Source organism: Lygodium microphyllum, chromosome 17 (genome assembly GCF_053477565.2).
Source record: "Lygodium microphyllum isolate KBCC chromosome 17, Lygodium_microphyllum_v1.1.10, whole genome shotgun sequence".
NCBI classification, from domain to species: Eukaryota; Viridiplantae; Streptophyta; class Polypodiopsida; order Schizaeales; family Lygodiaceae; genus Lygodium; species Lygodium microphyllum.
The window spans coordinates 23,723,820-23,750,229 of NC_141151.1; the positions used below are offsets into that span (position 1 = coordinate 23,723,820).

The 26,410-nt window shown below is 45.4% G+C and overlaps 1 protein-coding gene across 3 annotated transcripts in view; it reads right to left on the reverse strand.

Moving 5' to 3' along the window:
* LOC148021688 (diacylglycerol O-acyltransferase 1-2-like) overlaps window positions 1-26,410 on the reverse strand; it is a 217,241-nt gene that overhangs the window by 14,518 nt on the left and 176,313 nt on the right. For all 3 annotated transcript variants that reach the window (XM_087697180.1, XM_087697179.1, XM_087697181.1), the window contains exons 15-16: window positions 10,864-10,926; window positions 10,674-10,727 (exon numbers count right to left, since the gene is read on the reverse strand). In XM_087697180.1, the coding sequence (XP_087553306.1) occupies window positions 10,674-10,727; window positions 10,864-10,926 (117 nt within the window). The remainder of the gene's footprint in view (window positions 1-10,673; window positions 10,728-10,863; window positions 10,927-26,410) is intronic.

Sequence of the window (26,410 nt, forward strand, 5' to 3'; positions counted from 1 at the left end):
GAAGTTCAAAATTACTACTATCCTTGATTCTTATGAGCTTCTGGAGACTGTGCTGGGGACTGACGCAGAACCACAGCCTACCCCCGACCCATCAAATCCTAGTGTGATGATTCCTCCGAATGCAGATCTTCTACGAGCTTGGAAACGAAGGAATGCAGATGCATTGTGTGCCTTAGTTACAAGCTGTTCTGACAGTGTTTTGACTCTGATTCAGCATACAACCAAAGCGTCAGAGGCTTGGAATGTACTAAGGAGTCAGTATGAAACACGAAACCAAACAAGGATTCAAAACTTGGAGAATCAACTAGCAGCGGAGAAGTTTGCTGAAGGAGAGACGGTTGAAGCATTCATCACTCGGATTAAGAATCTGCGCGACCAGATGGCTGGCGCTGGGATACAAAAGACTAGCGAAGAGCTAGCTCGGAGGTGTCTTCGGATTTGTCCACAAAAGTTTGATGGACTAGTAACTGCCCTTAATACTCAGGTGAGACCTCAAGCTTTGACTTTTGAGGAGTTTTGTGCATTATTAATGGAGGAGGAGTTAAGGCTGAAAGCCCGAGAAGGAAGCAACAATGGAGATGCTGCATTCTCTGCCAATGCAAAAGGCAAAGGTGTTTCCTCCACCAAAAATGATGGTGACAAAAAGAAAAAGGGCGGCAAGAAGAAGTTTCAAGGAGAGTGCTTCTACTGTAAGAAGAAAGGACATGCAATTGCAGATTGTCGTGTCAAGAAGGCAGATGAAAAGAATGGTACCCTTAAAACTAAAGGGAAAGAGACAGCCAATACGGCTGAAGCAGAGTTGGAATTATTCATGGCGACCATTGAGGAAGTGTGCTCCTCGGCGCAAGAAGAATCTACCACTGACTCTTGGGTGTTGGATAGTGGGGCCTCCCGTCACATGACCAACAAGAAAGGTCTATACAGTTCTATGCAGCCTCTACAAGAATCCATCACTGTGACGGTTGGAAATGATGCTAAATGCCCTGCTGCGGGCACAGGTACTATTTCTTTTGTTGCTGCAAATGGTGAAGTCAAAAAGCTTTCAAATGTGTTGTATGTTCCCGAAATCAGGAGAAATCTCTTATCAGTTGCTGCCATAACTGATCTTGGTCATGAAGTGAGGTTCAAGAAGACAGGTGCAGAAATTATTGATAGTGCTGGCACAATTGTTGGCAAAGGAGAAAGAAGGAACAACCTGTATGAGCTAAGTGCTCTTACAGCCACCGCTGGAGTGGGCACAAGTAAGCTTTGGCATGAAAGGTTTGGACACATCGGATTTGCAGTATTGAAGGAGATGCAAAAGCAAGGTATGGTTGCTCACCTACCTACAATAACTGAATTGAAGGAACCATGTGAAGCTTGTATGATGGGCAAGCAACAGAGAAAGGCATTTCCACAAGAAAGCAAGAATAGAGCACATGCTCCTCTAGAGTTGGTGCATGCTGACTTGTGTGGTAAGATGCCTACACAGGCCTTGGGGGGATCTTCTTATTTTATGTTGATTGTCGACGACTACAGTAGGAAGATGTGGGTGTACTTCCTTCGTGATAAGGCTCAAGCTTTTGGTAAGTTTAAAGAATGGCTAATACTTGTTGAGAATGAAACAGGGAAAAGTGTGAAGAAATTTAGAACAGATGGTGGTGGTGAGTTCAACTCAAAGGAGTTTGAAGGCTTTTGCAAGAGCAAAGGGATCAAGCGTCAATTGACGACGCCTCACACACCTCAGCAGAATGGTGTTGTGGAACGCAGGAATCGTACCATTGTGGAGATGGCAAGATGCATGCTAAAGGGCAAGGGATTGCCTAACCATTTTTGGGCTGAAGCTGTTAATACTGCAGTCTACATTCTAAATCGGAGCTACACAAAGGCTCTCAAGGGAAAAACACCTCATGAGGCTTACACTGGTAAGAAACCATCTGTTTCACATTTCAGAATTTTTGGATGTGAATGTTATGCACATGTTCCAGATGAGAAGAGAAACAAGTTACAACCAAAAAGCAGAAAATGTATCTTCTTGGGTTATAGTGATGAGCAGAAGGCTTACAAGTTATATGACCAAGAGGCAAAGAAGATCATCGCGAGCCGTGATGTGGTGTTCAAGGAGGAGCCGCATACAGTGGAGGAGGAGAAGGCAAGGTCTTCCACTTTATCATCAAGCGAAGAAGTAGTCCACTATGAACCTGTCCCGAGAGCTATCCCTATCCTTAAGGAGGAGGAAGCATCATCTTCAGATGATGAGGAAAAAGTTCACCAACCTGACATCACCCCACCGGAAAAGCCATTGCCGCGCTGGGTGAAGCAGCTCTATGACCACAATAATCCTATGCCTGCATCTGTTGAGGAGAAGGCAGACGGACCAAGGAGGTCTCAGAGAATAGAGGAGCAAAGGAGGGCTTCTGCTCACATAGTCAACATGGCCTTGATGGTTGAGATTATGAGAGAAGTAAAGGAGCCAACTGACTTAGAAGAAGCACTTGCAGATCCATCATGGAAGGCTGCTATGCAGGCGGAGTATGACAGCATAATGAAGAATGACACTTGGGAGCTAGTGGATCGGCCAGCAAAGCGGAAGATTATTGGCACCAAGTGGATCTGGAAGGTAAAGTACAAGGCTGATGGTACCTTAGAAAAGTACAAAGCTAGACTGGTTGCCCAAGGATTTTCACAAGTTGAAGGGTTTGATTTTCAAGAGTCATTTGCCCCAACTGCCAGAATGACCACTATTCGCACGGTACTTGCAGTGGCTGCCCACAAGAAGTGGCCAGTGTACCAAATGGATGTTAAGTCAGCGTTCTTAAATGGTGACCTCAAGGAGGAGGTGTACGTGGCTCAGCCACCAGGGTTTGAGGCCCCCCATTCTGAGAACAAAGTGTGTAAACTAAAGAAGGCATTGTATGGGCTGAAACAAGCCCCCAGAGCATGGTACCAGCGGATAGATAGGTTCTTTTTAAACCTAAACTTCAAAAGATGTGCCTCAGATGCTAACTTGTATGTTTACAGGGATGGTAAAAAGTCTGTAGTGATTGTCCTATATGTGGACGACCTTCTTATTACAGGTGACTATGAAGATATGATCAACCAAACTCGAAAGGCTTTGAGTTTTGAGTTTGAAATGACAGACTTGGGCTTGCTGCACTATTGTTTGGGGATTGAAGTCTGGCAAGAGCCAGGAAAGATCTTCATCTCTCAGAAGAAGTATGCATGGGAGATCTTGAAGGCATTTGGCATGACCGAGTGCAAGGAGATAGCTACACCTATGGAGGTGAATGTAAAGTTATCCGTTGAGGATACATCAGCACTAGCAGACATTGGGAGGTATAGGAGGTTGGTCGGCAGTCTAATCTACTTGTGTAACACCAGACCAGATATCAGTTTTGCTGTTGGTGTTTTGAGCAGGTTCTCAAACAAACCTCATGAGAGTCATTGGAATGCTGGGATGCGGGTGCTCAGATACTTGAAGAAAACTCTTGACTATGGTATCACATACAGTTTCGGAACTTCTCTTGTGGGGAACTGTGACTCAGATTGGGCAGGAGACATTGATTCCAGGAAGTCAGTTTCTGGTTATTGTTTCTCTTTGGGTTCAGGAATTTTCTCTTGGATTAGTAAGAAGCAACCAACAGTGGCATTGTCTTCTACCGAAGCAGAGTACAAGGCAGCTTGTTTTGCTGCATGTGAGGCCGTATGGTTGAGAAGGATTCTATGGCATATGGGAGTGCAGGATGAAGAACCAACTGTGCTGAGATGTGACAATCAGAGTTGCATCGCCATTGCCAAAAATCCAGTGTTTCATGCACGCACCAAACATATAGAGATCCAGTATCACTATGTGCGTGATTTGATGGAGGATGGGATAGTGGAATTGGTCTACTGTCCAACAGAGGAGAATGGAGCAGATATCTTCACCAAAGCACTTACGAAGGATCTGCTTCAAGTTCATCTTCAGAGACTCGGCATTGGGCCGAGGAGATAGTTCACCTATGGGTGGACATTGAGGGGGGGTGTTAGATATGATCAATGCCCCACCCTCATTAGGTGCTACCAATGATCCATGGTGCTCAAAGTTGTAAGGCCCCCATTATGAGGAGAAGCCAAATGTGAGCCCGGACATTGGTTGAGTCCTGACTTGTATATCAGATGAGGTCTATGTGACCGGATGGCAAAAAGGTGACTGTTGTGGGTCTAATCTTTGGGTTAGACGGAGTGGTTAAGCTGGTAGCAACTCGAGGCACATTGCATTGAGTTGCGTGGTAAGGGAGTTAAAAGGGGCCCCTATTGTGGGGTCCGGGGGCCGCGGAAGCGGCCCCTGGCTGGGGGGTCCCAGGGGGGCCAGCGGCCCCCCTGGCGGGGGTCCGGGGGCAGCGCCCCCGGCCCGATGGTAAAGGGAATATTCCCTGGAATATTCCCTGGCCGACTAGTGGAGGCTCATATGGTAGGTCGGTCAGCAGGCCGACCTAACGACCTTCGCGGGCTATAAAAGCTAAACCCCTTCGCAGCCATCTTACACTCATCTTTCACCCAGTCAGAGTTGTTGTTCCAGCTAGCCTTAAGCTCTTCACCTATCTTCTGTCTAGATCGCCATCTAAGCTTCATTCATTGGAAGCGCATGGGTGGACAGAGCCATCTTTGTATCAGTTGTTTGGAGTTAAAGAATTTTACTGATTCTCCTCTTATCTGTTGTGTACTCTCTATCTCTTTCTCAGATTCTGTTCGCTGCGCCGTGTAATATTTTACAACCCAATACCTCGAGCATTATGTATGAACTGGATGCCCAAGTAGTAATGCAAAACTCCCAAGTCAGACATGTCAAAAGTTTTCTGCAAATTTTGTTTGAATGCTGAAATCTGATCAGCATGTGTTCCAGTGAGCAAAAGGTCATCAACATAAAGACATAAAATCAGCATAGATCCCCCTTCTTTACATACGTAAAGGGTAGACTCAGATGAGCTGTTTAGAAACCCCTGACCAAGTAAGAAAGCATCTATCTTTTCATACCAAGCTCTAGGAGCTTGTTTTAAACCATATAGTGCCTTTTTGAGCTTGCATACTAAATGTTCTGAGCCTTCAATTGCAAAACCAATGGGCTGCTGTACATAAACTTCCTCCTGAAGTTCCCCATGTAAAAATGCAGTCTTGATATCTAGCTGATGGACTGTCCAACCATAATGTGCAGCCAAAGCAATCATAAACCTGATGGTCATCATACGGGAAGTAGGAGAAAATGTCTCCTCATAATCAATGCCCTTTTTCTGTGCGTAGCCTTTAGCTACCAGCCGTGCCTTGTATTTATCAATGAATCCATCTGCTTTTCTTTTCAATTTGTAGACCCATTTTGTACCAATGGCTTTTTTCCCAAATGGCAAGGACACCAAATCCCAAGTGTGATTCTTAGTAATAGAATCTAATTCATCTTGCATGGCTGCCATCCAATGCACATTGTGTTGTGCATCCTCATAACATTCAGGCTCTTCATTATCAAAAGTACTTGCTGCCATAATAAACTCCATGGTATGTGCTGAATCATGCAAACGAGTTTGCCTTCTAGTACGACCAGCCATGGGTGCATCCAAAGGACTATCTTGCATAGTCTGCAAATACCATCTAGGTAGCTGTCTAGCATCCTGGCTGTATGCAAGCTCTTGCTGAATTTCTGTTTCAGCATTATGCTGAGTATTCCGATCAGCCAATGGCTGAATTTCTGCACTTTCCATAGGAGCAGCTGGCTGAACATTAGGTTCATTTTCTGAACCTCCAGCTGAATCACCAAAAGTAATGGGCAGCAGCCCTTCAAAAACATCACGGGCAGCCTGATATGTGTCCAAACCAGCCAAGGATAATTCTGATTTTTCATCAAAAACAACATCGCTGCTGACAAAAACCTTCTTCGTAACGGGATCATAGAGTCTGTAGCCTTTGCTCTCATTGCTATATCCCATAAAAATGCACTTAACAGCCTTGTTGTCCAATTTTCTTCTAAGTACCTGTGGAATATGGGCATAGGCAAGACACCCAAAGGTACGAAAGTGACCAACAGAAGGTTTACGGCTGTTCCAAGCCTCAAATGGTGTGATGGTCTTCAAGGCTTTGGTAGGGCATCTGTTCAAAATATGGCAAGCACACATGACTGCTTCCATCCAAAAACTATGAGGCAAGCTCTTTGCCTTCAGCATACATCTGGCCATCTCCACGAGTGACCGATTTTTCCTCTCTGCTACCCCATGCTGCTGTGGAGTATAAGCTGTAGTATACTGATGTACTATGCCCTTCTGCTGCAAAAAAGAATTCAGCATAGAGGACATGTATTCCCCCCCTGGGTCCGAACGGAGAGTCTTAATGTGGCATCCAGATTGGTTTTCAACAAGTGCACTGAAAGCCAAAAATGCATCATACACTTCTGACTTCTTTTTCAAACAATAGACCTAGCAAAAACGTGTGAAGTCATCAATGAATGTCACAAAATAATAACAACCACCCAATGACATGGTTTGCATAGGCCCACAAACATCTGAATGCACCAACTGCAATCTGGTTGTTGCCCTAAAAGCAACATCACGAGGAAATGAGAACCGATGCATTTTTCCCAAAATGCATCCCTTGCATAAGTGCTCGGGAGGTCTCTCCAAGAGAGGTAAGCCATCCAGCATCTGAGTACGCTGTAAAAGCATCAAGCTGCCAAAGTTTACATGCCCTAAACGAGCATGCCATAACTCCACCTGTATCATAGCAGGAGTAAGAGTGGATGTCAAGTATGCTGACTGATCTACTGAAAGAGCATCCAACTCATGTAAACCATGACACAAAGATCCTGTCAAGACCAAAGTCATGCATTCTTTTTGTCGAACCATGCAACGGTCATCATCAAAGGTGACCTGCATACCACAACGTGCCAAAGAAGAAATAGAAAGCAAATTCTTCTTTATTCCAGGCACAAACAAAGCATCCTGCAGGCGGAGAGTAGAGCCATCAATGGCTGTGAGCTGAATCTCCCCAATACCACGAACAGGGTATGATGCATTATTGGCACACTGTACCGATTTCCCAACGGGAGGTGCACTAACTGAAGCAAACAAATCTCTGCGAGATGTGATATGTCTAGAAGCACCACTGTCAAAGAACCAAGTGTCAGCATCCTCTGTAGAGCTAAGTGCTCTATCGGCCTAAGAGATGTCATAATTGCAAGTGTAAAAACAATAGTCCCTGTCCACAACAAAGGACGCGGACTCACTAGCAGTGGAAGGAGTAGTAGAAATAGACATTCCTGACTCCTTCTTCTTCTCTTTGGCAATGCGCTTTCTGCACTCAGTGATATAGTGGCCGGGCTTCTTACAATAATGACATTTTCCTTTCTTTGCTTGCGTCCCTCCTTGTGATTGATTCTGCGATGTGCCTGAAGTGCCAGAACTCTGTGGAGCATTTTTCACCTTGCTGTTCTTGCCTTTGTGTCTTGCCACAAAAGCCTTCTCAGAGACTATAGCATCCACACCACTATTTTTCCGTGTTTGCTCCTCCTCGAGAAGCAAGCTAACCAACTAAATAAAAGTGAGTGGGTGCTCAGAATCCTCATGGTGAGGTTCAATGCAGTATGAAAAGACAAGTACGAAGGAGGTAGGGAATTCAAGATGGTGGATATCAACTGTGCATCCGAAAAATACTCATCTACATTCATGAGCTACTCCCTCAAGTCCTAAATCTTGTTTAAGTGATCCTGCATAGAATCACCTTCATGCATCTTCAGAGTTTCCAACTCTTTGTTTAAGAAAGATCCGTGTCTCATTTTTTCCTGCAAACATATGCTCCAAAGTCAACCATGCATCTCGTGAAGAAGATGCCGAATGAATATGAGGTATGATGGACCGCTGAACTGCCAGAGCAATTAGCGACAAGGCCTGTGCATCACGGGTATCCCAAGCTTTTTGAGCTGCAGTTCTTGGAGGAAGTGGCTGAGGTGGAGCGGGCTGAGGTCCCCGTTGTCCATGTGCGCCATGGGGAGGAGGAGTAGCGGGAGCTACAACTCCCGGTCGAGTTTCCTCTCCACTGACATAATCCCATAAATTCTTGGCCACTAATACATTTTTCATCATGAATGACCAAAGGGAATAGTTGTTTCCGTCCAGTCTGTCCTCCTTGGATACATACGTAAAAACATCACCTCCCTGATTTGCCATGATGACAAATTTTCAAAGACAAAATGAGCAATGTCAAAGCAATACGAACTTGAAATTTGCAAATTTCCAGAAATTGCAGCAAATACGTTTCTGCAATTAATGTGCAAGGGCGTACTCTGTTAGAAAACTGTCTTTTAATGCACGCTTCCCAAGGTGCAAACAGTGCACTGCAACACTGTTATGTCAAAATCCCCAAAATTTTTGCCAAATTTCTGTCAAAAACAGTCTTTCTGTGACTGTATCAACAGTCCAAATGCAACTGTCTTCCAAATACACAAAAGCCCCAAAATGTCTGACGATCCTGTCTAAAAATTTGCATGAAATTTTTCCCTGCACTTGTTCTGTGTTTCCGCGTGTGAACCTTCTCTTCCAGAGCTTTGTTCTGGGTTGAAATAATAATTTTTTTTGAAAATTTTACTTGTTGCAGAGCAGACTGGCGTGTGGTCAAAAACGGTGGTCTGACGGGCGTCGTCTGACGAAGTGGACAGGACGTTGACTGGGCAGGCGACGTGGACAGGGCAGGCGACGTGAACGCGAGCTGACGTGGAGGCGTCAAATGGCGGGTAGGACGGTCGCGAGTAGGCGTTGTCTCGTGGAGGTAGACAGGCGGCGCATGAAACGGGACCCTGGCGGACGACGTGGAGCCCTGGCGTCTGACGGACAGGATGATAGGCGACGGGCTGCAGACGTTGCTGACGATGCTGACGCTGACGTTGCTGACGACGCTGACGCTGACGTTGCTGACGCTGCTGACGCTGACGTTGCTGACGCTGGCTGTTGGAGCTGCGCACAGGGCAGAATTAGGCAGGTTTGGAGCTGGCGACTCGGGGGCAAGACTAGTGGGGACTCCTGGCTGCTGACAGAGGACTGCTCTGATACCAAATGTGAGAGCAGAGGATCGAGGTACAGCCAGATTCAGTAGACAGTGTGAGAGTGAGAGAGACAGAGTTGAAGCACGACACCCAAGAGAATAGACTGAATGAGTGTAATCTGAAAGTACAAAGTACAACCGTTAAACCTTAGGGTTGTAGGGGGGTGTTCACACCCGACACACACTAAGTGCCTAAATGTGTGTAACATAAGCACATAAGTACATACGATAATAAGACCATAAGTCTGGGGGAAAAAACCTCTCCTACCGAGAGTAAAAAGTGCCCCAGTGTCCTACTGATCACCGACACTCCCATATGAGTGTAGGCGTAAGTAAGGCGTGAGTAAAATACCCAACAATTCACTCTTCTTCTTCTTCTTCGTTTCTTAGTTTTTCTTCTCTCAATGTTTGCTGCACACTTTGTGTTTCTCCCTGCAACCCTACTGTCTTTGATATGGTATGAGTGCATACTATCCGTCACTTTTCTTGACAACACCTTCTTAGCATTCATTCCATGAATATGAGAATTTTTACCATCACATGGGATGCTCTGATCTTTGAGCCCGTTTGGATTTAGAGGAGACACTGATAGAAAAGGCTACATCATATTGCAAATAAGAGTCCATGAAGGTTGATAATGATGACACAAATTATAGATATACTGAACCTGATGACAGACAATAACATTGCCCTGATTTAGTACATCTGCGACCCTAAAAATGCCTTTGGTAGCTAAAAAGTACGCCTTTTGTGGGAGAGCCAATGGAGGATTGAAAAGTTCACTCCAACAAACTCTCCTAAGAAGAGGATTGGAAGAAATAATTTCTTTGTAGGAAGCAATCAACAAATTTGCAAATGGATATGCAAGAAGGGAGCCTTAAACACACCCTAAAATCCAATCCTCTACCAAATTAATCCAACTTCTAAAAAATTTTGTATGAGGAGCAATGGACAATGTAGCCAAGATTTTTGTCCATGGTTGCTGTTCTTTCATGAACCTTAACAACAAGGAGCCAAGACATGAATATGAATACTCAAAATATTCAGTCCACCATGAGATTTAGGAGAACAAACCTTTTTCATGGAAGAGTAATCTAAAACCCTTCTTGTGACTCTTAGTTTTCCAGAAAGATTCCATAGACAATAGACATTGACCTGAAGGAATCGATTTCAGATTTTGACCACATCACAAGGGGCAAGAAGAACTGAATATTGGCCCTTATGACAGACATCGACCTGAAGGAATTGATTTCAGATTTTGACCACATCACAAGGGGCAAGAACTGAATATAGACCATTATGATAGATTGCACAATTTGTAAAATGAACATGCAATGGCCAAGTAGACAATTTCCAACAATCACATTGCAGTTTCTGAGACACTCATCCTGATATTTGTTTGAGGTTCAAATTCCAACCAATCAGAGACCCCCCCTACTGTCCCCCCACCCCTTCCCAAACTGTACAATCTTATAAAATCATGGATAAGTTCCATGATTCCAAATACTTTTTAAAAGATGCTTGGTGTTCAACCTTTAAAATCTTAAAAAATTTAGCCTGAAGGAATAATGCCAGATTTGGTCTCATAAATTCTCTGTTAGAAGTTTGAAAACAAAACAAATGGATAACTGTCATACCATTGAGCTTTGAAATCTTTTATGTAGATAGTTTGTAAGAACTACCAAAGGAACCTGCAATATTCTTCCACTTGTAAGGATGGTTGCAAATTTAATAAAGAGCTTAAAAGAATGTAACAGGACACTACATGTTCAGTTTGTTTATGATTCACAATCCTTATAAATCTATTCTCGTTGATGCACATTTTACCTGGAGCATTATCCCCAAGAAAGCCCAGCCTCTAAGCATGCGACAGGGAACACCAATCCATAACTGCAACATTTCAAACACTTATCAGGAGGGGTTGTGCAGTAGAAGCACGGACATGGAAAAGTGTTTGAAGAGACTAGGCTTACACTAATCAGAAGGGCAGGAACATGTGAATTTTAAGTGTACACAGAAATCAACAAGCAAATGCATAGTTGACCATTGAGCTAGAATTCTTGTTAGTTGGAAAAGTGTTTTCCTTTCCTCAGGTACTATTTTCCTTGACATTCAAGGATCATCATCCAGATTATAAATCTTACGCTTGATTTGATATTGGACATTCCTCTTGAATGACCATTAGCTGAAAAGGCTCTTATTTTCCATACATCATAGACAATCAGAAACCACACAAACAAGTAGACGGGGGTAGACCAAAGCACAAGACATAAGACAAAGACATAATGAGTTGTGGTGATGCAGTGTTAGTAGTCATAAATTCATAGTCACATATAAAAGAGAAATGTGTGCTGCTCTCCATCTACAGCCTCCTTTCATGCCCTTCTTTCCTCCACATCACCTCCTCCCGCCTGCCAGGCTGTTGACCCTCCAGCAAGGTCACTGCCTTCCTTCCAGGCTATTTTTCCAGAGATGGGTCCGTGACTTCATTTCTCCCAGATGTGCTGTGGGATAGGTCTTGGAGTGCCAGTCATCTTACATGGATGTGGTAGAGGAGAACACTCACTTCTACCCTTTAGCAAAGGGACATTTGTACCGTGAAGTGCACTCATGCTATAGCCCTTCAGACGTATCCACAGTAAACACTCTATTGAGGATTTGGATAGAGATCATCGGACATCCACTCTTTGTGGGGCATGGGAAAGGATGCAGGGGAGCTCTGAGAGGATGAGGAAGAGAAGGGAGACCTTCTTGCAAAACCTGGAACTAAAGACACTATTTTCCACACTGCCCATCAGATGGTTTGGCATTGTAGCCCACCAGATTCCTTGTTCACCTAACCATTGTACTTGTGATGTACTTGGCTACTCTTTACAGATTTCTTTGTACTTTGGATTTGCCTCAGGGTTTTGTTTTGGCCCTTGTGGGGGGGGTTGATGGTGTGTGGTGGTGGGGGCAGTTCTGTGTTGGACTATGAAATCATTGCGAGACCTATGTAAAAAATTTATCGTAGTATTTGTATAGAATGATTCCACGACCATGACTACTTAGGGTGTGATGCCACTGCCCTATTGCAGCCAGCTCTCTCCCTATCCCTTGTGCTTCATTTCTTCCTCGTCTTCAAGAACGGGGTCATCTACATGGTTTCTGGGAACATTGGTCCATTTTGAGTTTCTAATTTAACCACGAGATTCATCACCTTGGAGTTCCACCACCTAGTGGTGGACATCTCTTTGGCACAATGCTTCTGGTGTCATTTGTGAATGCAATGACTGGCATAACTGCGCAGAATGTTCCAGTGACATGGAACACTTGCAAGATCCCTGTAGCCATCAGAAACGTGATAGGCAAGACAATGAGGCAAAAATGTATTGTCAATACGTAGCTAAACCAGTATATCCACTACCACAAGTCTGGTCATCAGACAGGATTGTCCTTGGAGGGCCATGTTAGTGGATGCAAAGCATCAATTCCTGGTTAAAGCAAGGGGAAATCAGTGAATAATGTACAAAGTGTTTCCTTTGATGGCCAAGTCCAGGATTGTCCTTGGAGGGCCATGTTGGTGGATGCAAAGCATCAATTCCTGGTTTGGGCATAAGCAAGGGGAAATCAGTGAATAATGTACAAAGTGTTTCCTTTGATGGCCAAGTCCACCCTGTAGTCTAGATAACTGGGGGGATGTTATGAAAAAAGAAATTGGTTAGGGGCTTACAAGTAAGGTGTAAGGGAGTAGGAGGAAGAAATACCTCCATGAAGGCCATGCTCTTTTTTTTATTTTTTTGTTGGGAAAGTGAAGGAAGAACAATTGTGCAAAGAAGAGGAAGAGAAGTGTGAGAAAAGTGGGGAGCCAAGAGAACCTGTTTTCTGCAGCAATGAAGGATGAACTGAGAGCTTGAGGGTGGGACGATAACCAGAAATTCTCTGCAGCACTAAATGTAAGAGCTTGAAGATGGTACTTATTCTATTCTCTCTCTTTACACTGGTCACAGGTTTTTCAGCTGTCATGGTTGCTTGATGAGATGTCATCTCAATGTCAGAGATAGCAGCAGATGGTCTTGTGGCCCCTTTGAGATTGTCCAGCGTGTACTCATCTAAAAATTAAAGATGAAAGATATGCTTTTGTTACAGGCAGTCTGTCTGGACTGCTTTGAATGTATATGAGTAGAAATTTTATAGGGGAAATCCATGTCATACAGTAACCAGGGAGCTCTGCACAACCAGTATATGATGCAGCTATAAAAGCTGCATTACTCTGTTGAAAACCAGAGGAATTTTTGGTCTACTATCAGATACAGCAAGTCTGTGAATTGAAGGAGAAAAAATAAATTCCTAAAGCACTTTTGAAGCTCCTACTTCAACCATACCTTTGCTGGAAAGGGATCTCTGAGTTGTGCACTTTCTGTGTATAGAGCAGCGTGCAGATTGATTCACTGGCTGGGAGAGTCATGAGCAGGAATAAAAATTTGTTATCCTGAATATATATTATGATGTAAATGGAGTTCTCATGTCTAGCTATGAGGAAATATAAAATCAGAATTCTCTCAACATGCTCAGAAGATGGCTGCCCAGAAGATCTTGTCTGGTTTTGAATGAATAAAATGCCTTCTTGTCTTGTACATATGCCAGAAGTGCTTAAGAGTTCTGACCTCATCAATGATGCAATGGATCCTTTCCTCCTGGAAGTGAAAACACATGTTGAATGGAAGCTTTGATGTAAATCATAGTCCTGGGTCTTGATAATCCCATAAATTGTCCTGGACCTCATGTGAAGAGAGTGGAATCTGAGTATCCAGGTTCTGAATTCTCTGTGTATATGTTGTACATATGATTTGAGTTTGTTGAAACCTTTTACAAAGGGTATTGTACCCTTCAAGCAGCAGAAATCAGAAATTAGCAGAAGAATTCAAATCTGAGCTCTTTTCCATTCCATGTTCTCTTTTTTTTTGCATGTTCGATTGTACTTGGCCCAGAAAAGGACAACCATTTGTTGCAGGGAAAACATCATGTTCACTATATGGAAATACGTAATCTTTAATGCCATCGCAAATGATGTTATGAGATTGCTTTCATGACAAGTATGTTTTGAAGCCACAGTTTGTCTTGTTAGAGATGTACAAGTTATGAAGTCCTAAAAATACAGGGACACTACTGTCTGAGCATATGCAAAGAACCATATTTTATTGGGAATTTTTCCCCCTTTAGAAAAAAAAAGGTTCTATTATAAAATCCTCTTGAAACAAAGTATCCCAAGGCAAAGTACAAAACTGTCGAATAAAACACAAAAAATATACAACAAAGAAATGTCTATTACAAGGGCTCCTGGTCAAGAGGGCTATAGTGTGAAACCATGTGGCATCTCCCAACTCCCATGGAGAGTATGGAAAATCTGTCCAAATCCTCCAGAAAGTCTCCATAATGGATGTGTCCATTAAATCTAGAACATGACTGCATTTGGCAGTCCATATATACGTAGCAATAGTGATAGCTATGAGCCTCCATCTATGATAGGGTCCTTGAGTCCATACCGTTTGTGACAAATTTGGCATAGCAATCCTGCCCAAAAGCTGCCTTGAGACAAGGTAGGCATGAAGCCCTTGCATATGCTCATATCGACATGTAGCTAACACAAGGAAAAGGGTCTTCCAGTCTCCTCCAGAAGTCAGAAAATAAAGGCAGTGAGATACCCAATGCAATCCAATGTTGAGGTGCCGTTGGCATTACTTTGATCTTGCCCATCTCCATCCTTCTACTTAATCATTTTCACCATGTTAGCTATATCAATCTTATCTACATCTTTGACACTCTTCGTAAGCAATAATTTCTTTTGTAGAATCTCTGTCTATAGCACTCTTATGTCTTTATCTTCTAACCCAACTAGACAAGGGAAATACACCCTTCATAAGAAATATTTTCTTTTGTAGAATCTCTGCCTATAGCATTCTTATGTCTTTATCTTCTAACCCAACTAGACAACGGAAATACACCCTTCGTAAGCAATATTTTCTTTTGTAGAATCTCTGCCTATAGCATTCTTATGTCTTTATCTTCTAACCCAATCAAACAACGGAAAATACTAGTAGTTGGTTTCTTCCCATCCAATTTCCCTGCTATTGCATTATCCAAAATCTTGAGCCATGTCTTATAGCTACCTTCTTTACACATGACCATGTGGACAATTTTCTGTTGACAACCTAGGCGAAGCTCTTGTAAGCAATGCTAACAAATTTTCTGTTGACAACCTAGGCGAAGCTCTTATAAGCAATGCTAACAAATTTTCTGCATAAGATAAGTAAAAAAAGAATCAATTCATTCTGTTAAAACGAATGCAAACTCTAGTCTTGTCACAATGAGCCCAAACCCTAGTGAAGAGTGTGAGAGTGAAGACATGACTCCCAATGCAATAATCAAAAGAGTAATGTGCGACTAGAGAACAAGCAGATCGCTCACGCCCGTCACATTGCAAGCTGCCCCCCCCTCCTCCCCCCATCACGTCTGTTCACACCCGCCCAGATTGGTTGCACCATCACCAGCGCCCGCTACAACAGTTCGCCCCCCATTCGCTCACGATAGCCCGCCCTGACGGCTCACGACAGCCTGCCCCACCTATCCGTCCTTCCCCCCGCCCCCAACGGACTTAGCCGCCCAGTCTCCACCCACGGAATCGGCCGCTCAGTCTCTCTGTCCGCGACCCACTATTCCAAAACCCAACCCCCCCCCCCCTTCAACTGCCAAAAATAGCAGCTTTCCTCCCCCCTCGCCATTGTTCCCCCCAACCCTCCAGTTGCTCCCTCTCTTGCAGCAACTCTTCCCCCTCAGGTAGCACCGCGATGTGATTGGTAGTTTTCTCAGAAATGTCGCGCAATGGAAACCTTTGGTCAGACGCTGGCGCACTCAGAGAGTGTCCCCTAGTCAAACACCTTGCGTATCGTCCTCTCTGAGGAGCAGCTCTTAGCCGTCCGAGCTAACGAGCTGGAGCTAAAGGAAACAACGATTTATGGTTAGGTAGTAGGACATTCCCCAGCCAGGGCCCAGCTTCAGGACTGGCGTCACTCCACGTTGCGCATCGGCACAGCGCAGATCGTGGAGGCGAGTTGCTTGCCAATTCACCATATGCGTCCACGAAGGGGGTCATATACATGGTCCCTTAGTACATTGGCTTTACTGTGGAGGCATTTGCACTCCACAACAAGTTTCTTCGGCACCCGGTCACCCTTATTTTCCCTAGCCTGGCGATAAAGTATCGCCAATTGGTGGAAGAATTTGGATGGCTCTTCGGCCCTATCCTTCCCGCGTCCTTCGCGGATGTAGTGACAGCTGCAGGAGTCCCAAAGGTACGGGTGGCAATGAAAGAGGTCAGAATATCCCACAGTTCCTAGAGATTGAGGCGAGTGGGCACTCCTATCGGCAGTAGGTCATTGTGACGGGGCAGCCAGGGCAGTGCCTGCGCTGCCACGACTTTGGGCATCAGGCAGCAATTTGCACGTGTTTCGGAGCCAAGGTGGCTCCACCGACAGGCCCGTAGGTGGACGCTGACGGCTTCACACGGATCTAGAGACGACAGAGAGAGAGATGGTAGGGGGGATGTAGCCAACGTCTCAGACCCAGCCTCGGCAGCAGGGAGCAGGTGGGCGAGCGACGCCCCCTCCGCAAAGCACTCCACAGTGCCCGCCCCACCTGGCAGGACCGTAGCCCCCCACATCCACCACCCGCGCCACAGACTACCTCTCCTAAGTTCCCACAGCCCCCTCACCCACCTCCCCCCCACATCCCATGCCCCCCCCCCCCCCCCCGCCCTACTTACCTTGACCCACAGCCCCCCATTTTCAGGGCCACCAGCCCCCCCCCACACCTGCCATGTACCTCCATCCATCTCGCCATCCCTCGATCATCCTCCCCCCCACCACCCCCCTGATCCGCACCTAGTTCAGGTGATCCTCCCTAGATCCACACCCCCCCCCCCCCCCCCAACAGGAGGTGATGAGCCACACACGCCTACATTCTCCTCGCACCAGCAGTCTTCCCCTTCACATATAGCCACCAGCTCATCCACTCGTACCGCCCGTCACACTTTCCCGAGACAGGCACACCTATTGCCATAGGAGTTCTTCCGCAGTGGCCCATGGTCCTACTTGAGAGTTACGAAGCACGGAGTGTTCCCACTACCTCTAGAGGTGGGGATCTTCATGGTTCGTAAGTCAAGGAGGGGCAAGGTCCATCTACTAGCACCACCGATGGACCAAACTACGTCTTTTTTCTTCAGTCCTATCACTCAAGGGAGTGGACGACGACACAGATAGAGGAAGAGTTGAAGAGTTAGGTGGCAAACCACACCTCCCAGTGGATGGGAGAAGAAGGACTAGCATTGTTTGCACAGCAGTGGCCTGGTTGCATGATGGATATTCACTGGTGGACTGGTGTGGAGGTCCCTCACTTGAGCATTATCTTTCGAGCCCCTCCACAGTGGAGAGCTCCGAGGGATGTGATCAAGTGGCCCCTAGCACAGGCAACCCATTTCTACCAGTACACAGAGTCTCAACTCTCAGCATGGCTGATAGATGCATTGATAGTACCACCTGGAACATCTATTACCCCTATGGTCCGGGCCGAGGGCCACCATGGGGGATTGGAGTTTGCCGTCCAGACCGGTGGCAAAAGTATACTTGCATGCCTCATAGCTTCTCCTCTTCATTAGCAGCCTCCACACCGAATAGATGCCTATTCGGTCAGTCACAGGTTTCCCCATGAGCACACCTTGCATTCTGGAATGTGAATAGCCTCCACTACAATGGGGCATGTGGTTGCAGGAAGTTGATTGTTCGGCACGAGCTGCAGTCTGCCCTTGCCAGACAGATTGACATCTTACTTCTACAGGAGTACAAGTTCACCCCCACCTAGGCCCAGCGGGTAGAAAGGGTTCTCCCAGGCAGCTCCACACTTCCTGGGAGCACACCATAGGTGCCCACGGCAGGAGTGGAGGCGTATGCACCTCTATTGGTCTGAGTCTTACCGCTTGTGTATGAGACCACGGGACGATAGTGGCAGGGAGGGTTCTATGGATTAGATTGGATATTGGGGACTTGTGCCTTGGAGTCCTTAATGTCTATGCCCCTACGGAGGTTAGAGCATGCAGTAAGTTCTGGGTGGAGATCGCGGATGGACTCCCAGAGGTGGACTCCTAAATTGTTGGAGGAGACTTCAACAATCCAGGAGGCTTTGGAGGACTAGCAGGGCAAATGGAGAAACTACCAAGGCATGGCTGGGGAGGAGCAGGAGGCATGGGAGGTCTTTCTACTGGCAATAGGAGCACGCCATGCCTGGAGAGACCCTGCCTTCCATAGGAGGGAGAGGTCGCTGGACTTCTCTTGGGGATACAGGCGGCTAGGTGAACTCCTGCTGGAGCGGTTGGATAGGTTTTATGTGGGAGAGTAGGGAGGCTCTCGGGGAGGCCAGATTGGGCAGTTAGTGGGCACCACGTTGTTCGATCATTGCCCATTTCTCCTGACACTAGATCCCCCAGCATCTGCCCTAGATACACAATCTTGTCGGATCCCTAACTTGATCTATAGGAGGGAGGAGGTGACGATACAGCTACAGCAGATTTGGACCAGAGAGTGGGGCAAGAGGAACCAGATCGCAGAGGAGATTGCAGAGGTCCTAGCTGAGTCGAGTAGAATGTGCCAAGAGGTAGCCATACAGGCTAGGCAACAGAGCTGGGAGGAGGAGAGAGCACTCTGGCGGGACCTTCTAGCCACGTAGAGATTATTACAGGAGGCACCAGGGGATCCCACTCTCCACGCACAGGTGCACGCGCGAGCAGCCATTGCTAACCTAGAGGACAGGTGCTCAAAGTTCTCTTTCTACACCTCAACAACTTTCTGGGCGCTAAAGGGGAACATGATGTGCAAGGAGTTTTTCTAGGTGCACTAGCTTCGCACCTCAGAAGAGCAGATACGCAGCCTCTGAGATCAGTATGGGAGGATCAGTAAACGAGGTGATGGAGATTGCCACTGACTACTACAGATGCCTCTTCCAGTAGGAGACAGCCTCAGCTAGAGGACAACGATGTAGACAACAGGTTTGGGATAACATCCTGTCCCTCGTCACAGAGGAGATGGGACGCTTCCTCCTAGCCCCCTTCATAGAGAAGGAACTAGAGGAGGCTTTCCATACAGCCGGGAGAGGATGGCCTCTCTAAGGCTTTCTTCACTACCTTCTCGGAAGTGGTGAAGGACCCCCCTACTAATGGCCTTTCAGGAGATTTTCACTTCAGGATAGATGCCAAGGAGTCTTTCGGCAGGCCTTATCAGTCTTCTTCCCAAAGGGGGAGACCGGTTGGAGCTTTCCTAGTGGAGACCGATCACCTTATTATTAGTGGCCTATAAGGCACTGGCAAAGATGATTGGTAGGCGACTACACCCTGTGCTTCTAGACATTATCCATGACACACAGACAGGCTTTGTCCAAGATAGGAGCATCCTAGACAATGTATTCACCTTCTTTGAGGTGAAAGAGTGGGCCCAGCACAGTGGGGCAGAGACTGGCCGTACTACTCTTGGATTTCAAGAAAGCTTATGAGACAGGGTGGATCGGGATTTCCTAGAGGGCACCATGGTGAGGTTGGGTTTCCCCCAAGCGTGGATTTGCGGGGTCTCCGCACTTTACAGATCGGCCACTAGCAAGGTTCTCATAGGTGGTAGACAAGGGGAGGAGTTTCGGCTGGAGAGATCAGTCCGACAGGGCTGCCCCTTGGCCCCGTACCTGTTCCTTCTCTTTGCAGAGGCGATGTCTCACTTGTTCAGGCCACATGTGAGCGGATTACGTGGCCTCCGACTTCCAGTGAGAGAGAGGACCAAGTTGTTAAACTTAGAGTATGCAGACGATACATCACTCTACATAGAGGACGACGAGTTGATGCTGGAGAGAGTGAGGCTGGCTCTTGAGGTGTTTTGTTCTGCAGCAGGAGCAAAAATCAACTGGCGAAAGTCGGTTGGTTTCCTCACAGACTCAGACTCTAGCACGGAGTGGGGCATCCACCTGGGATTTAGATAGGTGAGCAGAGGGCAGACCGTCTAGTACCTAGGGTTCTAGGTGGGACTCGAAATCACTCCCGCCCAGCAGTTTCTTCCAGTCCTCGATTCTATTCGGAGGACTTCTTGAATCTCATCCTCAACTACCCTTGTAGATCTTCTCATTGTATGCTCATATCTTAGTTCAACCTGAATGATGGCTTTTTGTCCTTCAGTCTCCAATACATTAGGACTGCCCATAGAATTGTCCAAAATAGGATGCTACTTTTCAAGCATTTCTTGCTGGAAAACTTCAAGATGACTATGCCCTTGGTCTTGAATGATTTTATACTGTTCATTCCATGACCTATTTTGAAATTCAAGTTGTTGCTGACCTTCAGGAAGGCCTGATCTTCAAGAGTAACTTCTCCTTAAATCCTAGTATTAAATCCAAAATTTGCTCCAAGGTTAAGTACAGAGAACACTTTGCTAGGGTTTGAGATAGCTCTTTTGAAACACCTTGCTGTAACTGTGCAGAAATTGTACTATCAAGGAACCGTTCTTGACGATCAGGAACCTGACCTTGCTGCTAAGGAAAACACTCTAGTTGTTCAGACAAATAGTCCTGCAGCTCAGACTTTTGAATACCTGAGTCCCATACCTCATCAACTTGATCAAATTTAGAATTTTCAGCAAGTTTTTGCAACTTTCTAACCTGCTTTGTTGCCTTTTTCCTTGTCTTCTCTTGTTCATGCCAATCAAGCTTCATACCAGCTTGGCTTCTAGTCATTGCTAAGACCATTGCTTCATGACAATCCTCTACTTCAATACAGTTAGAACAATCACATTCAACATGTATACTTATAGCATTAGTGTTACCTGACACCTCCTTTGCCCTTTCTTGAACCTCCTCTTGATGAATTTGCTTACAGCCACCAATACCTATACCTTCAGGAAATCGCCTTGCCATAGCTTGATCAGGTAGCTAAATGAGGATTGCTGTAACAGGGGCAGGTGGATGTTGTGGATGAGATGCTCCTATAGGTCTTCTGTCATTACGGGACTGTGCTACTGGCATTTCTCTCTGAGTCCTATGCCTTGCCCAAAGTTCACAGTTTGGTCCAACAAAGTGTCCCTGACCTGCACAATAGTGGCATGCTTCCATTTGGCTGTCTTGCCTACATTATTCGAGGTCCCGTGAATGGCCTCTGAGGTATGGTGTCAATAATAACCTGATTAATTGCAACTGGCTGAATAGGTCTTGATCTAGGCTGCATCACTGGCATTTGATGTGCCATCCTTACATTAGGATTGTACCAACAAGTCCTAGTCTCATGACCATTCCTCTAACATATTTCACAATACTTTTCTTTCTTCTTGATGTCAAAGAGACCCAAATCCTTCAGCTTTTGTAAAATCTTTTTATCCAGCTTGCTGACCTCTGCCTTTTTCTTATCCTTTACTTTCCTCTTCTTAGTCCTAACTGATCTTACTTTCTTCTTTTTCTTCTTGTGCTTCTTTCCTACTCGACTCATCATCATCAGAGTCACTGTAATCATCATTTGAATCTGAACTGGAATCACTATTCTCATCATCACTATCTATGTCTGAATTTGAATCTGAACCTACATCAGAATCCGAATCCGAAGAATTCTCATCCTTACGAGTCTTAGATTTGGAGGTACCAAGTCTCCTCTCCACTCTCATAGCTGCCCTGATCAATGTGTCCACTGTATCATTTTGACCCATCTCCACATTGGCAATTCGGTTCCTAATCTTACTGTGAGAGCAGAGGATCGAGGTACAGCTCGGATTCAGTAGACAGTGTGAGAGTGAGAGATAGAGTTGAAGCACGACACCCAAGAGAATAGTCTGAATAAGTGTGTAACCTGAAAGTACAAAGTACAACCCTTAAACCTTAGGGTTGTAGGGGGTGTTCACACCCGACACACACTAAGTGCCCAAATGTGTGTAACATAAGCACATAAGTACATACGACAATAAGACCATAAGTCTGGGGGAAAAACCTCTCCTACCGAGAGTAAAAAGTGCCCCAGTGTCCTACTGATCACCGACACTCCCATATGAGCGTAGGCGTAAGTAAGGCGTGAGTCAAATACCCAACAAACCCCCCTGGAGTGAAGAGTGATCAAGAGTACAAGGATCATCTGCAACCAAAGGATATCAAATTTAAAGCATCTCGAAATGCTTCAAATTTGTCACTAGGAAGAGCTTTGGTGAAGATGTCTGCCACATTACTGGTGGTAGGACAATAGACAAGGCTGATATCACCTGCATGTAGCCTCTCTTTGACAAAGTGATAGTAAATCTCAATGTGTTTCGTGCGAGCATGAAACACTGGGTTCCGTGCCACTGCAATGGCACTCTGACTGTCAGTGAAGAATGGAGTAGGCTCAGTAACAGATACATCCAAATCAGCTAGCAAGCGTCTAAGCCATACGCATTCAACTGTGGTAGTGAAAGCTGCCTTGTATTCAGCTTCACATGACGATGTGGCAACAGTGGATTGTTTCTTGCTAAGCCAAGAAATGCAAGAAGAGCCAAGAAAGAAACAATTGCCACTAGTAGAGTGACGTGTATCATAATCACCAGCCCAATCAGAATCACTGTAAGCATGTAACTATAGTGGTCCCCCCTTGGCATAAAGCAACCCAAGAGAACGAGTACCCTGCAAGTAGCGAAAAACACGCTTGACAGCTTGCCAATGTGACATACGTGGCTGATGCATATACCTGCTCAAAGCTGAAACTGCAAACTGTATGTCCGGCCTAGTATTGCATAGATAGATAAGACATCCAACTGCAGGAGCATATGTATGTATATCAAACAAATCACTGTCATCATGTAATGACAGTTTCACTCCAGGTTCCATGGGAGTACAAACTGGCTTGCAATCCTGTAAGCCAAACTTCTCAAGAAGCTGCCCAATATATCTTGACTGTGATAACCCAATACCTCGAGCATTATGTATGAACTGGATACCCAAGTAGTAATGCAAAACTCCCAAGTCAGACATGTCAAAAGTTTGCTACAAATTTTGTTTGAATGCTGAAATCTGATCAGCATGTGTTCCAGTGAGCAAAAGGTCATCAACATAAAGACATAAAATCAGCATAGATCCCCCTTCTTTACATACGTAAAGGGTAGACTCAGATGAGCTGTTTAGAAACCCCTGACCAAGCAAGAAAGCATCTATCTTTTCATACCAAGCTCTAGGAGCTTGTTTCAAACCATATAGTGCCTTTTTGAGCTTGCATACCAAATGTTCTGAGCCTTCAACTGCAAAACCAATGGGCTGCTGTACATAAACTTCCTCCTGAAGTTCCCCATGTAAAAATGCAGTCTTGATATCTAGCTGATGTACTGTCCAACCATAATGTGCAGCCAAAGCAATCATAGACCTGATGGTCGTCATACGGGAAGTAGGAGCAAATGTCTCCTCATAATCAATGCTCTTTTTCTGTGCGTAGCCTTTAGCTACCAGCCGTGCCTTGTATTTATCAATGGATCCATCTGCTTTTCTTTTCAATTTGTAGACCCATTTCGTTCCAATGGCTTTTTTCCCAAATGGCAAGGACACCAAATCCCAAGTTTGATTCTTAGTAATTGAATCTAATTCAGCTTGCATAGCTGCCATCGAATGCACACTGTGTTGTGCATCCTCATAACATTCAGGCTCTTCATTATCAAAAGTACTTGCTGCCATAATAAACTCCATGATATGTGCTAAATCATGCAAACGAGTTTGCCTTCTAGTACGACCAGCCATGGGTGCATCCAAAGGACTATCTTGCATAGTCTGCAAATACCATCTAGGTAGCTGTCTAGCGTCCTGGCTGTGTGCAAGCTCTTGCTGAATTTCAGTTTCAGCATGATGCTGAATATTTCGATCAGCCAATGGCTGAATTTCTGCACTTTCCATAGGAGCAGCTGGCTGAACATTAGGTTCATTTTCTGAACCTCCAGCTGAATCACCAAAAGTAATGGGCAGCAGCCCTTCAAAAACATCACGAGCAGCCTGATATGTGTCCAAACCAGCCAAGGATAATTCTGATTTTTCATCAAAAACAACATCCCTGCTGACAAAAACCTTCTTTGTAAGGGGATCTTAGAGTCTGTAGCCTTTGCTCTCATTGCTATATCCCATAAAAATGCACTTAATAGCCTTGTTGTCCAATTTTCTTCTAAGTACCTGTGGAATATGGGCATAGGCAAGACACCCAAAGATACGAAAGTGACCAACAGAAGGTTTACGGCTGTTCCAAGCCTCAAATGGTGTGATGGTCTTCAAGGCTTTGGTAGGGCATCTGTTCAAAATATGGCAAGCACACATGACTGCTTCCATCCAAAAACTATGAGGCAAGCTCTTTACCTTCAGCATTCATCTGGCCATCTCCATGAGTGACCGATTTTTCCTCTCTGCTACCCCATTCTGCTGTGGAGTATAAGCTGTAGTATACTGATGTACTATGCCCTTCTGCTGCAAAAAAGAATTCAGCATAGAGGACATGTATTCCCCCCCTGGGTCCGAACGGAGAGTCTTAATGTGACATCCAGATTGCTTTTCAACAAGTGCACTGAAACCCAAAAATGCCTCATACACTTCTGACTTCTTTTTCAAATAGTAGACCCAGCAAAAACGTGTGAAGTCATCAATGAATGTCACAAAATAATAACCACCACCCAATGACATGGTCTGCATAGGCCCACAAACATCTGAATGCACCAACTGCAATCTGGTTGTTGCTCTGAAAGCAACATCATGAGGAAATGAGAACCGATGCATTTTCCCCAAAATGCATCCCTCGCATAAGTGATCAAGAGGTCTCTCCAAGAGAGGTAAGCCATCCAGCATCTGAGTACGCTGCAAAAGCATCAAGCTGTCAAAGTTTACATGCCCCAAACGAGCATGCCATAACTCCGCCTGTATCATAGCAGGAGTAAGAGTGGATGTCAAGTATGCTGACTGATCGACTGAAAGAGCATCCAACTCATATAAACCATGACACAAAGATCCTGTCAAGACCAAAGTCATGCATTCTTTTTCTCTAACCATGCAACGGTCATCATCAAAGGTGACCTGCATACCACAACGTGCCAAAGAAGAAATAGAAAGCAAATTCTTCTTTATTCCAGGCACAAACAAAGCATCCTGCAGGCGGAGAATAGAGCCATCAATGGCTGTGAGCTGAATCTCCCCAATACCACGAACAGGGTATGATGCATTATTGGCACACTGTACCGATTTCCCAACGGGAGGTGCACTAACTGAAGCAAACAAATCTCTGCGAGATGTAATATGTCTAGAAGCTCCACTGTCAAAGAACCAAGTGTCAGCATCCTCTGTAGAGCTAAGTGCTCTATCGGCCCAAGAGATGTCATATTTGCAAGTGTAAGAACAATAGTCCTTGTCCACAACAAAGGACGCGGACTCACTAGCAGTGGAAGGAGTAGTAGAAACAGACATTCCTGACTCCTTCTTCTCTTTGGCAATGCGCTTTCTGCACTCAGTGATATAGTGGCCGGGCTTCTTACAATAATGACATTTTCCTTTCTTTGCTTGCGTCCCCCCTTGTGACTGATTCTGCGATGTGCCCGAAGTGCCAGAACTCTGTGGAGCAATTTTCACGTTGCTGTTCTTGCCTTTCTGTCTTGCTACAAAAGCCTGCTCAAAGACTATAGCATCCACACCACTATTTTTCTGTGTTTGCTCCTCCTCGAGAAGCAAACTAACCAGCTGAATGAAAGTGAGTGGGTGCCCAAAAATCCTCATGGTGAGGTTTAATGCAGTATAAAAAGACAAGTACGAAGGAGGTAGGGAATTCAAGGTGGTGGATATCAATTGTGCATCCGAGAAATACTCATCTACATTCATGAGCTGCTCCCTCAAGTCCTGAATCTTATTTAAGTGATCCTGCATAGAATCACCTTCATGCATGTTTAGAGTTTCCAACTCTTTCTTCAAGAAAGAGATCCGAGTCTCATTCTTTCCTGCAAACATATGCTCCAAAGTCAACCATGCATCTCGTGAAGAAGATGCTGAACGGATATGAGGTATGATGGACCGCTGAACTGCCAGAGCAATCAGCGACAAAGCCTGTGCATCACGGGTATCCCAAGCTTTTTGAGCTGCAGTTCTTGGAGGAAGTGGCTGAGGTGGAGCGGGCTGAGGTCCCCGCTGTCCATGTGCGCCATGGGAAGGAGGAGTAATGGGAGCTACAACTCCCGGTCGAGTTTCCTCTCCACTGACATAATCCCATAAATTCTTGGCCACTAATACATTCTTCATCATGAATGACCAAAGGGAATAGTTGTTTCCGTCCAGTCTGTCTTCCTTGGATACAAAC